This window comes from Momordica charantia, unplaced genomic scaffold (genome assembly GCF_013281855.1).
Source record: "Momordica charantia cultivar OHB3-1 unplaced genomic scaffold, Mcharantia_2.0 BLBB01000159.1, whole genome shotgun sequence".
NCBI classification, from domain to species: domain Eukaryota; kingdom Viridiplantae; phylum Streptophyta; class Magnoliopsida; order Cucurbitales; family Cucurbitaceae; genus Momordica; species Momordica charantia.
Genome location: NW_028275315.1, coordinates 17899 through 31318, shown reverse-complemented (window position 1 = coordinate 31318; position 13420 = coordinate 17899). Strand labels below are relative to the sequence as shown.

The following is a 13420-nucleotide window of genomic DNA, read 5'->3' as shown; positions in this document are numbered from 1 at the left end:
TATATGTCGTTGCTGAAGACTTCATCGCCGAATCCCAAATTTCTTGTAGTGTTACCACAGTAAACGAAAAAATCACCTGGAAGTGAGAGTTGGGGCCCAAAAATGTTGTTTGTTGCCCTAAAACAAATGAAGGTATAAAATCCAACATTAAAGGAAGCCTCTACACAGTTTTCACATCAATCAACCCTCACTTCAAGAAAACCTCCCAAATTCAGTTCGAGGAAGGCGAGAAGAAAGTGGAGTCTCGAAGCCGTTGCTGAAGCATAGAGAGAGAGACCCACAAAGAACTGAGCCTTCAGCTCCTCCTTTTCACTCTTGTGTCTATTTTCCATTCTAGTTCTTCTTGTTTTATTTTTTATTTCCCTATGACTATGCGCAGCTAAACCCATTTGTAAGGGGGAAATGTTGTGAACTCTTTTCTTGGGCTACGTACTGTGCTTTTAGTGTTAATGATGAATGAGTATTGAGTTGGAGTTGTGTTTAAATTTATTTTCAGTATGCTTGATAAACCATTGTTGGAATATCTCCTTGTTAACTCTTGGAAAAGTGTAATAGGGAGTGATAAACTTCAATTTATGCTAGAATATGATTGCGTTAGAGAGTGAGTACTTAGGATTAGGTCTCACCTAGCATGACTATAATCTGCTTCTAAATGCTATTTAAGTTTGTCTAAAAACCCTAACAACAGAAAATCTGGGACGCTTGGAAAGACTTCATGTCTATTTGGCCAGTACTCACATTGTTGATGCTATAGCATTGTTTAAGCAGCGCCCATAAAAAGTCACATTCAACTTTCCCCCTTACCTTGTTAAAAAGAAATTCGTTAATCATTTCCATTGCTTACTGTTTTGTTAAAATTCGATTTAAATCCAATTTAGGTGCAGGTTTACAATATTCACTATGCATTGTAACTTTTATTTTAGTATTGCCCTTGTTGTCTTTGTTACCCAACATTTTGTATTTATGTTTTAGCTTTCTTGAGTCTCTATTAAAGTGTTTAGCCAGCATTCTCGGTTGATTCGAACTTTTTATTACTTGCTACAACAAACGTGTATACTTGCACATAAGGGACACATTATCGTTCATCAGGAGCCCGACGCGAACGGGGAAATACCCTAATGAGACAGCTATCTACCTCATCGACTGTTATAAAGACACCACCACACCACAAACCCATGTATAAAATCTATCTGAAGTTGATCTGTTGAGCTCAGATTAACTTACTGATTTGGGTGTCAGAGTGGCTTACCTCCTTGCAGGTATCCCAAGAATCATTCTAAGTAAAGCCGATCGACCTCCCAGGTCATCTTCTGTGCCTCGACAGATTTTTGTATCAATAGTTGGTGTTGTTTGTGGAAATGACGTCATAGCCAGACTCGTTCAACCACTAGTTATGACGGAAGGTTTCCGAACGTCTAACAACTGAGAGCCGAAAGATCTGAAGACCCGATCGGGAGCATCCAAGCCACCAATAGGTCGGAAACCCAAAACCCGAGTGGACTCCCAAAGGTCGAAGTCCCGACTCCAGGTTGAGGTAGTGTTTGACCCCCAAGAGGAAATGGACACCATGAAGGCCCAGGTCACAGTCCTAACCAAGGCCCTACAAACGGCATGGGTACCATTCCCCGACCTGAGCTCGAAGTCCAGTGTGACCCCAGAAGGGGAAAGGCGAAGGCCACCGAGGTAGACCCAAATAGATCTATGGGACCAAATCCATCGATGTTGGCCATAGGGGGAAATAACTGATCCCAAGGACGAGACGACTTGTGCTCCCACCTCTCCCCATCAAACGGGTGAGACCTCTGCAAAGTCTTAGCCCAGAAGTACTCCGCCATGAAAGACGAATCACCAACGAGGTCGGAGTTAGTCAACAACGAAGATCTGCTACAGCAGTTCGAACAACACCGGACGGAGCTCAAGAGCGACCTGCGGAAAGTACAAAGGAAGCCGGTGTCCAACGACGACGAGCCCGATGAGTCGCCGTTCACATAGCCTATCTTGGCGACACCGATCTCCTCCAAAGGGACTCCCGGACTTCGACAAGTATGACGGGTCAGCTGACCCTTAGATCACGTGGAAACCTACAAGTCGTTGAGATGAAGTGTAGAGCGTTCTCCATGACTCTATAAGAGTCAGCGAGGAAATGGTACCAGCAGCTATTGTCCCACCCCATTTCCTACTGGAAGCAGCTACGCAAGGCATTTGTGGCCCAATTTGCAGCTTAGCAGGAGACCCAGCACTCAGCTTAATACCTGCTCATGATAAGGCAGAAGCCGGGAGAGAGCCTGAGAGATTACGTGAGAAGATTCTTCGCTATGCAAATGACGGTGTGGTGCAATTAGAAGTTCCCCTACTCGGCATTCGCCTCAGGAGTGCACCACGAACAGCTAAAGTGGTCACTCGCTAAAAAGCCTGAGTTTACCATCAGGGTTAGCATCGAGCGAGCTAGGAAGTTCATGCAAGCCAGTGAGCTAATTTGGTCGCGGGAAGACCTACCAGGTCGGGCCAATCCAGCACGCGAAAGAAGAGGTCGGGACAGTTTCAGGAGGTTGTCGCAGCGCCAACGACAATATGATCGCGACTCCCAGTAAAAGCAAGATCAGAAGCGAGGCCGACCTGAGCGATATGATCGTTTCACGCCCTTGAAGGTCCCAATAGCCGTGATCCTCGCTGACTGATGGTTTGCTGAACGCACGCACTAAGCGTGGTAACAATTATATAGATGCAAGCGCACACCTGTCAGAGTAATATAAAATAGATGGAGTATCCAAGTATCGATCATCAAAGACTTCTAAATAATTTCCAAACTCTAAAGTTTTAAAGAATAGTGAATGTTGGAATGAGTGATTCTTGTAAAATGGGAAGTGGTCACAAATAATGGTTTTGGATTTGGGATTTGGACTTATAATGATAAAACCTAGCCCGAATTACTTCAAGTTAGCCAACAAAGAATCAAGGACATGCTAAGGACAATATGCATTTTACTTTAGAAACCAACGACTACGCTTCTCACTTGACTTATGTCTAAGCAAGTTCAAAGTCCTAAGACATTCCCTAATATGTCTATTATGAGATATATCTTAGTTTTAGGATGGAAATAGTCGCAACCTCGGTTAAGGTCCTATGTCTAGGCTACTTAAGCGGAACCCTTATGTCTAAGGCGCTCCTCTCCTCGGTTTAACCACTCAACAATGCAAATAAGCAACCTTTTCAGTATTGACTTGTTAAGACTTACAGTGGCCTTCTCTAAACCTAACTTTTTGGGAAAACATGTTGAGCAATGAATAGAAAGCAAAAACACTACTTCTTAGCAACCCTTATTAGAAATAAAAGGCTAACTATCCATAACCGGGCTAGAGACAGGAATTTAGAAAGACATATTGAAGAAAATACCGCAAGTAAAATGGTTGAATGTGGAATGCATGTGTGAAAAACAAAAGTTAACTAACAGAGAGTTTTTCTCGGGATTGAGAGCTTCGCCCTTCTCTTTCAAGCAAGGGGGAGTGTCACGTGCTCTTTCCTCCAAAAACACAACTCTCTTAACTAAAAATAAAGTAAAGGCAAAGGGAAGATAAGCAAAGTGCTAGATTTTTATATATTTGAATAAGTAGAAAATAACTAAGTACAAATGGAAACAAAACAAAGCTCAATAAAGGAATGTAAAGTACTCGGGATTTAAAAACCAAAAGCAACTAATGAAAGCAACTCAAAAGTACTTAGAAAGCAACAAAGAAACACTAAAAATGATCAAGAGAAGGAAGCAAGACTTGATGAATTTGGTGGAGAAGTTGCTGGAATTTATAGCTGTGCAGAATTGGTTAGGTAGGTCCTAAAACGATGGTGAATCACCCATTTCCAACTCCTTTGACTGACTAAATCGTGCTCAAACTGATAGTGGAACACTTCTTCTACACGTATGCCTCAGTTGGAACCACCAAAACGCATTGGAAGATGCGTTTCATTAAGGGCAAAGTTGGAAGAAAACCAGTTTTTCTGCAAGCTTCCCAGGCGCCTGGCGCCTCCCATGATGTTTTTTCGTCTTTTTGCTTCTTTTGATTAATTTCCACTCCCAAATGGTGCTAAAATGTCATAAATACAATATAAGGCAACCACAAACCATAATATATGAATTTTGCATGAATTGGAACTCAAACGACCGAGAAAAATCCGAAACAAAGCTGAAACATAGTAAAAACAGCATCTAAAACCTTCTTTTTACGCATGTAAACAAGCGTAATCACACCCCCAAACTTAACTTTTTGCTTGTCCTCAAGCAAAACTTAGCAACTTTAATCAGCTTTCTAACACATGGACAAGGAAAAGCAAAAGCAACCGAGATGTTCAATCATAAACTGTCTCAAGGAAAAGATGTCAAAGCCTACCATTCTATTGCCTTTGTAAGCTTAGTCACTATAAACCAAGTTTGATATGATAAAAACTTTCTCTTTCAAAATCCTTTTTCCTTTCAAAAACAGAAAACGTTTTCAAATACCCCTAAGGAATCTGCACACTCCCTCCTTACACTAAGACTTTTACATCTGACAGACCGGCTACTAGCCCCTGAGGTTTCCACACACTAACATCGGTTTCAACCACAGCTACTCGTAGAAAGACTTTGAAACTAACAGCTAGGTCATAAAACGACGACAATGAGAAACACGAAGTCACTTATCACCATCCTTACTGCTATTTTCAAAGTCAACACCCAACCCAAAACTAAATGGGTGTCTACAGTAGGACTCGGAAATCATAACTACATTTTCTTTAACTCTCATTGATTTTACCACTCTTTTCTTTCTAACACAAGTCTTTTCCCCACTCTTATTTTCTCTCAACAATATTCTTTTTTGTTTCTTTTGTTTTTCACTTATTCTTTTCAACACTTTCTTTTTGTAATAGCATTTGTTTTTCCAACTGACTCTTTTTCAAAGGAAAATAGCATGATTTTTCAAATATAAATAACACTTTATCTTTCTGAAACAACGACTGACACAACGACTGTCCCCCCCAAACTTAAGAGAGACAGTGTCCTCACTGGGAAAAGACTTTTGCATCGGATGAAAAAGGCTTAACAGTAAAAAGGACAAGGACTTCCTATATAGGGGCAAAGAAAAAGCTTAAAGTCTGTAAAGATCAAAAAGACATAAAAGAAAATGAGTTTATCACATAAACAAAGGAAATAGCTCAAAGCTTAGTCAGGCATAGAACAGAAAACTCAACAATCTCTTATAATCATCATCGACATGAAATCACATGCACAGCACATATGCTTCAAAATAGGCATGTGAAAAGCTAAACTAAGGTTAAGTGAAGGCATACTTTAAGTGATCAGAAGATAAACGATACTAATTTATTCATGCTTCAACTGAGCTCGAAACATAATCAATACAAAAAACATGCGTAGTAATGCTAGAATATGCAAACTACGTTATTAACCAAAAGAAGAAAACACAAAAAATAGCAAAGAAGGAACCTCCCCTTCATGAAGTCGGAGGTTGTGGACTAGGATCATTGTCGGTACTGGAAGATGGATGACCAAGGATAGCAGCTAGTGCTGGAGGCCATGAAGGTAAAACCGCAAAATCCAATGAAGCCCTTAAGTTGTAGATATGTTGCACGACTTCTCGAACCTGATCTCGCAGCTGTTGGTTCTCCTCTCGAAGACGACGGATCTCCGATGTAGGAGACATCCCAGTACCTTCCCTTCTTTGTAACGCATGGGCGATAATACGCCGAATATTCTTCTCTTCCACAATTGGGGCATCTCTCTTAACTTGATCCTCAGGAAGCTGTACACCTTGTCGCAAGCATAAAGACGTGACCAATCGTGGGTGATAAAGCTTACCACGTGTTCGGTAGGCACACTCATGGATACTAGTATTGATCAATTCTCCATAATTCACATCTATGCCCTTTAGCATGGCATAAACCAGCAGTGCCCTATCCTGAGTGACATGCTCATCATGCTCCGTTGGCAGAATTCTGTTATTGACTATGTATAACCATCCTGCAGCAGCTAAGGAGACATCCTCGGGTTTTAGTCGTACCTTGCCATGAATAGTCAAATCCCAAGTGGCAGAGGGCTTCCCAACACATTCTAGAGCCTCATCAAGCTGTGCTAGAGTCGGAGTTACTAACATCTTATTGCCCACAGCATCTCTGATATTCTTAATGTTAATGGTGTAGTTGATCTGAGTGGCATCAAACCGTATTTCCTTCCCGCGCACTATGGCTATATGTGACTGGGGATGGACAGCAGCATAGAACTCTCTAACTAACTCCAAAGCCTCACATTGTATGGGCTGAATGAGTGGTCTCCATTCTTTGTCTCTAGCGGTCTCTTTCCAATCATCAGGCACATCTCCTAGAGTGAGATCGAATCCCAATTCTGTCATAATCTTACGGGATTTCATTAATGAAGTTCGAGTGGCTAAATTTGCCGCGTTCCATTTCGTCTCGACGTCCTCTCCCTCAGACAAGTCCAGTTCAATTGTATCAACTGGCCCAGGTGCCACTACCTTCTTCTTAGCTTCAGCTGCTTTAGCTTTTGCAGCTCTCGTTTTAGGTTCATTCATGGGCACTGTCGGCTTCTTAGCCTGAACTGCACGACGTTTTGAACTCTTTCTCTCCCGCCTCTTGTATTGGAACATTTCCCTTATCGTCTGCGTGTCTTCAAGATCTTCTTTGCTGGTAGGTTCTTGAGTACTATTCTCCCTAACCTTGGATCTACCTGTATCACACCCAAGCGGGTTAACTGTATTAGAAGGAATAGTGTGAGCATCCCTTACCCCGGGTAGAGTGGCCATCGGTGTGACATACTCATCCGTTGCCAACGGAGTAGATCCAGTTGCCCCAGTAGGCAACTCTTGGTGACTACAAAACGCTCCTTCTGTAGGTGTATCCAATGGGGAAGGTTCCTGAGTATCTGTTCTCACCACTTCGTTGTCGGTATCCTCTGTTTCCGGCATATTTGAACAATTGCCTCGTGAAACCAGTAGAAAATCATCATTACCATCTTCCGGTGTAATAATCAATGGAGATGAATAAAACTGCTCCTCGTCCCTGTTCTCCATAGTCGAATCCTTAGGCATCAGACGCCTACTACTCCCATCTTCCTCAATTTCTGGGTCTATCATCACCTCCTTGCCCTTCCTCTTTTGCCCTATCAACACCCCGGGCTCTAGCCTATGGCTATGGCTCTTGTCTTGCTCTCCTCCATGCTCATCTCCTGCATCCATTGGCATATTGGTTGGGGTTGGCATCCTAGGAGGCTCTAAGGGTTTTAGTTGTCCCATGTTGAAGGTACTCAATATGTTAGGGTTCAATTGGGGTGCTTGAGGTCCTCTTTCTAGGAATGGAAGTTGAGGTGGTGGGGAAACTCTAGGTGAAATCATACCATAATTATGTGGAGGTACCCAATGACCCATTCCATAATAAGGTGGAAGGCTAGGAAATAGAGTAGATGAGTTTGGCATTCCATAAGGATGAACACTAGCTGGAATTTGCATTTGGGACAAGGGAAAATGATAGGAAGGAACCGGGTTAAACATAAACGGTTGGTACATACCCGGATTGATCATTGGAGGAAGTTGTTGAGGATTTTCAGCCCTAAACTCACTGTTTTGAGGTATATTAAAGGTGGGTAGTTGCTGAAAATTAACATAACCATGTGGGCTCATTATAGGATGTTGTGTAGGAGCTTGGGATGGAGGACATTCAAATGTTTGAAGCGGGTTTCCTCCCCTAACAGCAGCTAGCGTAGAATCTGAACCCCATGTGGTGTTGGAAGTTCTCCAATGGTGGAAAAGGAATGCTTGTGGCAGTTGGAGCTTGAGTAGAAGAGGTAGGAAGTGAAGTATGTTGAGAAGAAGAAGCCATAGATGTAAGCAAATGCTGGAAATTTCTTCTTCTTTTTGGTGGTGGCTGAAAATCGAAAACAAGGGTGATGAAGGGAGTGGGTTTTGCCGAAAAAAAAACAAGGGGAAGAAGAAAGTTGTGTGGGTTTTGGTGGAGTTGTAAAGCTTAGGCAGTGGGTCTATTTAAGCTTTCCCCAAACTAAATCCTAAATGGAAAGGGATTGACATTTAAGTTCAACTAAGTTTCCTAAAGCTAAAAGGAAAAGAAAACAAATTTGAATACAAAATAGGATTAGGGAAACAAAATTTGAGTTTGAAGAGAAGTTTTTAAAGTTAAATCATAGAGGATTAATGTTTGACCCAAGATAAAGCCCATATTATCGAAAATTAAAACCCAAACGAGAAGGAAAATATTTTCGAATTGCTGGAAAAACAGGGCAGGCGCCAGGCGCCTGCGTGATTTATTTTCGCAAAGGGCAGGCGCCAGGCGCCTGCGTAATTCTTTTTTTTTTCAACGTTTTTTTTTCTTTCTTTTTGTTTTTTTAACGTTTTCAAAAACATTCTCTTAATAAGAAAAACTTTATAATTAAACAAAAAGAAAATACAAGATACAAAGACGTCCTTCCTTTACTTTTGTTCTTTCAAAAACGGACAAGAAGGAAAAAACATTTTTCGCAAAAATTTATTGACCTGAAAGTTGAATAGAGGTTTTCCTCTATCCACTGGTTCTCCAAAATACGGCTTAAGTCTTTGCCCATTTACTTTAAAAACATTCCCCTTAGAGTTAACTAGATCCATTGCCCCATATGGGTAGACTTTAAAATTTGAAAGGGACCAGACCATCTAGACTTAAGTTTCCCAGGAAAAAGTTTCAACCTAGAATTGAATAACAGAACCAGATCACCTTCTTGAAGATTGTTCGGCCGAAGACGCCTATCATGCCACTGTTTAGTTTTTTCCTTAAACAACTTAGCATTCTCATAAGAAAAGTGCCTGTGTTCTTCTAATTCCAACAATTGTAACTTCCTCGCTTCACCTGCAGCCAACAAATCAAAATTTAATTTCTTAGTAGCCCAAAATGCTTTATATTCTAGCTCAAGAGGCAAATGACATGCTTTTCCAAAAACTAGCCTATAGGGGGACATGCCGAGGGGAGTCTTAAATGCTGTCCTATATGCCCAAAGTGAATCATCAAGCTTAAAAGACCAATCCCTACGGTTAAGATTTACAGTTTTTTCTAAAATGTTTTTTATCTCTCTATTAGATATTTCGGCTAACCCATTCGACTGAGGATGATATGCTGTTGCAACCCTATGACGCACATTGTATTTAGTCAGCAACTTTTGCATAGCCTATTCACAAAATGAGCCCCCCATCGCTTATCAGACAACGCGGGGTTCCATAACGCGTAAAAATGTGCTTTTGCAGAAAACGAATGACAACTTTGGAATCATTGGTAGCAGTTGCAATGGCTTCTATCCATTTCGAAACATAATCTACTGCTAACAATATATAAAGCTTACCATTAGAAGATGGAAATGGACCCATAAAATCTATACCCCACACATCAAATATTTCAATCTCCAGGATCGGGGTTTGAGGCATTTCGTGGCGTTTAGATATATTACCTGTCCGTTGGCATTTGTCACAAACCTGGGCAAACTTATGTGCATCTTTGAACAGAGTGGGCCAAAAGAACCCACTTTGCAAAACTTTGGCTGCGGTTTTGTGTCCTGCAAAATGTCCTCCATATGGAGACATATGACAAGCGTCTAATATCGCCTCGTGCTCTTCTTCTGCGACACACCTGCGTAAGATATTGTCAGGTCCTAGCTTATATAAAAAAGGCTCATCCCAACGATAACATCGAACTTCATTTAGAAATTTCTTTACCTGTTGCTTGTTGAACTCATAAGGAACTATTCGACTTACCAAATAATTTGCTATATCGGCATACCACGGAACTGAATCAACTCGCAAGAGTTGCTCGTCAATAAACTGTTCACGTATAACAGTTCCATCATCACAGAGCGGGGATTCCAATCTAGACAGGTGATCAGCAACTTGGTTTTCAGTACCCTTCCTGTCCCTAACTTCAATATCAAACTCTTGAAGTAACAAAATCCACCGTATCAAACGTGGTTTACATCTTTTTTAGCAAATAAATATTTTAAAGCAGAATGGTCAGTAAAAACAATGACTTTTGTGCCTATCAAGTAAGACCTAAACTTATCAAAGGCGAACACAACTGCTAACAGTTCCTTTTCAGTAGTAGTGTAATTGAGTTGTGCACCGGTCAGAGTCTTACTAGCATAATACACAGGATGCAAGATCTTGTTTTTACGTTGTCCTAACATAGCTCCTATTGCATAATCACTGGCATCACACATGAGCTCAAAAGGTAAATCCCAATTAGGTTCGATAATTATAGGAGCTGAACTTAGAGCAACTTTCAACATTTCAAATGATTTTAAACAGTCATCATAAAAACAAATGGTCTATCATGTTCTAACAATTGACACAAGGGTTTAGAAATTTTAGCAAAGTCTTTTATAAAGCGGCGGTAAAATCCCCCATGCCCTAAAAAACTTCTAATCCCTTTGACATTTGTAGGAGGAGGTAGCTTTGAAATGATGTCTATCTTAGCGTGGTCTACCTCTATTCCTTGCTTGGAAATTTTGTGACCCAAAACAATACCCTCTTGTACCATGAAATGACACTTCTCCCAATTTAGGACTAGGTTTGTTTGTTCACATCTCTCCAATACTCTCTCCAAATTAACTAAACATGCGTCAAAAGAATTTCCAAAAACAGAAAAGTCATCCATAAAAACTTCTAGAATATTTTCTACCATGTCAGAGAAGATGGCCATCATACACCTCTGAAAAGTCGCGGGTGCATTGCATAGTCCAAAGGGCATTCGCCTAAAAGCGAACGTACCATACGGACACGTAAATGTTGTCTTCTCCTGGTCTTCTGGAGCAATAGTAATTTGATTATAACCCGAATATCCATCTAAAAAAACAATAGAAATCCTTACCTGCCAGACGGTCGAGCATCTGGTCAATAAACGGGAGAGGAAAATGGTCTTTCTTTGTTACCTTGTTGAGTTTGCGATAGTCAATGCAAACTCTCCACCCGCTCACAGTTCGGGTTGAGATGAGCTCATTCTCCTCGTTGGCCACCACGGTTATACCCCCTTTCTTTGGTACACACTGTACTGGGCTTACCCAGCTGCTGTCGGATATTGGGTATATAACACCGGCGTCAAGCCATTTAAGAATTTCTTTCCTTACAACCTCTTTCATCTTCGGGTTCAACCGCCTTTGACTCTCAATAGAGTTCTTAGCATCTTCTTCCAATAGAATTTTGTGCATGCAAAAGGCCGGGCTTATCCCTCGGATATCTGCTATCGTCCATCCAATGGCCTTTTTGTGCTTCTCCAAAATCTGCAATAAAGAATATTCATTAGTAGGTGATAAATTGGAAGCTATAATAACTGGTAAAGTGTCGTTATCCCCTAGATACGCATATTTCAAATGCGACGGCAATGACTTCTGCTCCAAAGTGGGTGGTTCCACTATGGACGGAAGTAACGACTTGCATTCTTCTTTTTGTATTTTTTTAATAGGATTAATCACATCTTCTGGTCCTTCTGCTATCTTATCAAGCTCTTCTTCAATCTCTGTAACTAATAAGTCATAAAACTCATCAAACATAACAGGATTCAAGCTAGTTATAGCAGAGCACTCTTCAAAGTCTCCTGGTAATTTCATGGCGTCTAGAACGTTAAATTTAACTTCTTCATTATTTACCCTCATTGTAATTTCTCCCTTCCTCACATTAAAAACTGTATCCCCAGTGGCTAGAAATGGTCTTCCCAAAATAATGGGAACGTCTAAGTCTGCCTCGCAATCTAGAATGATAAAGTCCGCAGGGAAAATGAATTTGTCCACTTCGACGAAAACATCTTCTATCTTTCCCTCAGGTCTTATGATAGATCTATCTGCTAGTTGGAGGGTAACCGTAGTAGGTCTAGCTTTTCCTATGCCTAAAGATTTGAAAACTGATAATGGCATAAGATTAATGCTAGCGCCTAGATCACATAATGCCCTACCTAAGTTTTTTCCTCCTATGGAACATGGAATGGTAAAACTGCCAGGATCGTTACATTTCATGGGTAGCGGGCTGCCTACAGCTTCACTACTACATTTTGTCATGGCTACCAGTTCATGCTCTCCTATTTTTTTCTTCCTAGAAACTATATCTTTCAAAAACTTAGCATAATTTGGCATCTGTTCTAGAGCATCTACTAATGGTATATTTATATGCAATTGTTTTAAAATATCTAAAAATTTTCTAAACTGGGAATCATTATTTTTCTTAACTAATCTTTGTGGAAACGGGGGAGTAGGGGTAAAAGAAAGGTGTACCTGTGGAGAGAAACACTCGGGGTGTCCTCATTACCTTTTCTAATATTTTCTTTTTCTGGTGTTTTTGGATTCTCTGGTATCTTTACAGTTGGTTCAGTGGACGGAATCTGTACATCTGTTGTTGGCATTGTTGGTCCATCATATGCCAGTGCACTCCTAAGGGTGACAGCTTTGCACTGTTCTTTCCCTTCTCGTCTTGGTAATTCAGTATGGCCTGGAAAAGAACCTTGTGGTCTATTCTTCAATTCATTGGCGAGCTGTCCCAATTGGGTCTCAAAATTCCTCATTGATGCCGCTTGGGATTGTATCACTGCATCGGTTCGGGCCATGTACTCCTTCATCATATTCTCAAGATTTGAGTTGTTATTTTGAACTGGTGGAGTCTGTGTTCTCTGATTGTACTGCTGTTGCGGTGGTGGGATGTATTGCTGTGTAGGTGGAACATAGGGCTGCTTGTTCTGCTGGCTCTGCCCTTGATTAAAACCGCTCGAACCTCCTTGACCTCCCCATGAGAAATTAGGGTGGTGCCTCCAACCTGGGTTGTAAGTGTTCGAATATGGGTTAAAGTTCCTATTGTTCCCATGTCCTACATAAAAAACGGAAGCAGGGTTATGTGGACAATTATCATAAATATGGTTTTCACTGCAAAATGAACAAATGAGATCGTTGACTTGGCAAATAGGGGCAGGAGTGCAATAATCCGACTGCACAGGTTGTATCGGCGTGGCTAATGGATTTTTTATTCCCAATGCCATCTCTTTCAGCCTCTGGTTCATTGTAACCATCTCTTTTTGCATCGAGGTCGCAATGTCCAGAGCCAAAACTCCAGCTGGATTTTGCTTCTTTGGTGCTGCCCCAGATCTTTGCGAACCCCATAGTTCGTTGTGTGAAGCTAAGTCATTTAGGATGTCAACTATCTCGTTGAATGTCTTCTTTGTAAAGGCTCCATTGGCAGCATTGTTTAGCATCATCTTAGTAGGATGATCTAAACCTCTAAAGAAATGTTCTATCTGAATGCATGCCGGCAAGCCATGGTTCGGACATTTCCTGATTAGTTCTTTAAATCTTTCCCACGCTGAACAGGTTCACGATCATACTGTCTAAAGGAGATGATCTCCTCTCTGATATCAG

The 13420-nt window shown here is 41.1% G+C and overlaps 1 protein-coding gene across 1 annotated transcript; it reads right to left on the bottom strand.

Moving 5' to 3' along the window:
- Positions 1–2064: 2064 nt before the first annotated feature.
- LOC148207271 (uncharacterized) lies at positions 2065–12320 on the bottom strand. The gene is given in 7 exon segments (XM_088118451.1): positions 2065–2252; positions 9004–9224; positions 9226–9644; positions 10004–10043; positions 10613–10873; positions 11322–11547; positions 12290–12320. Coding segments are annotated over 7 exon segments (1386 nt in total).
- Positions 12321–13420: the final 1100 nt, after the last annotated feature.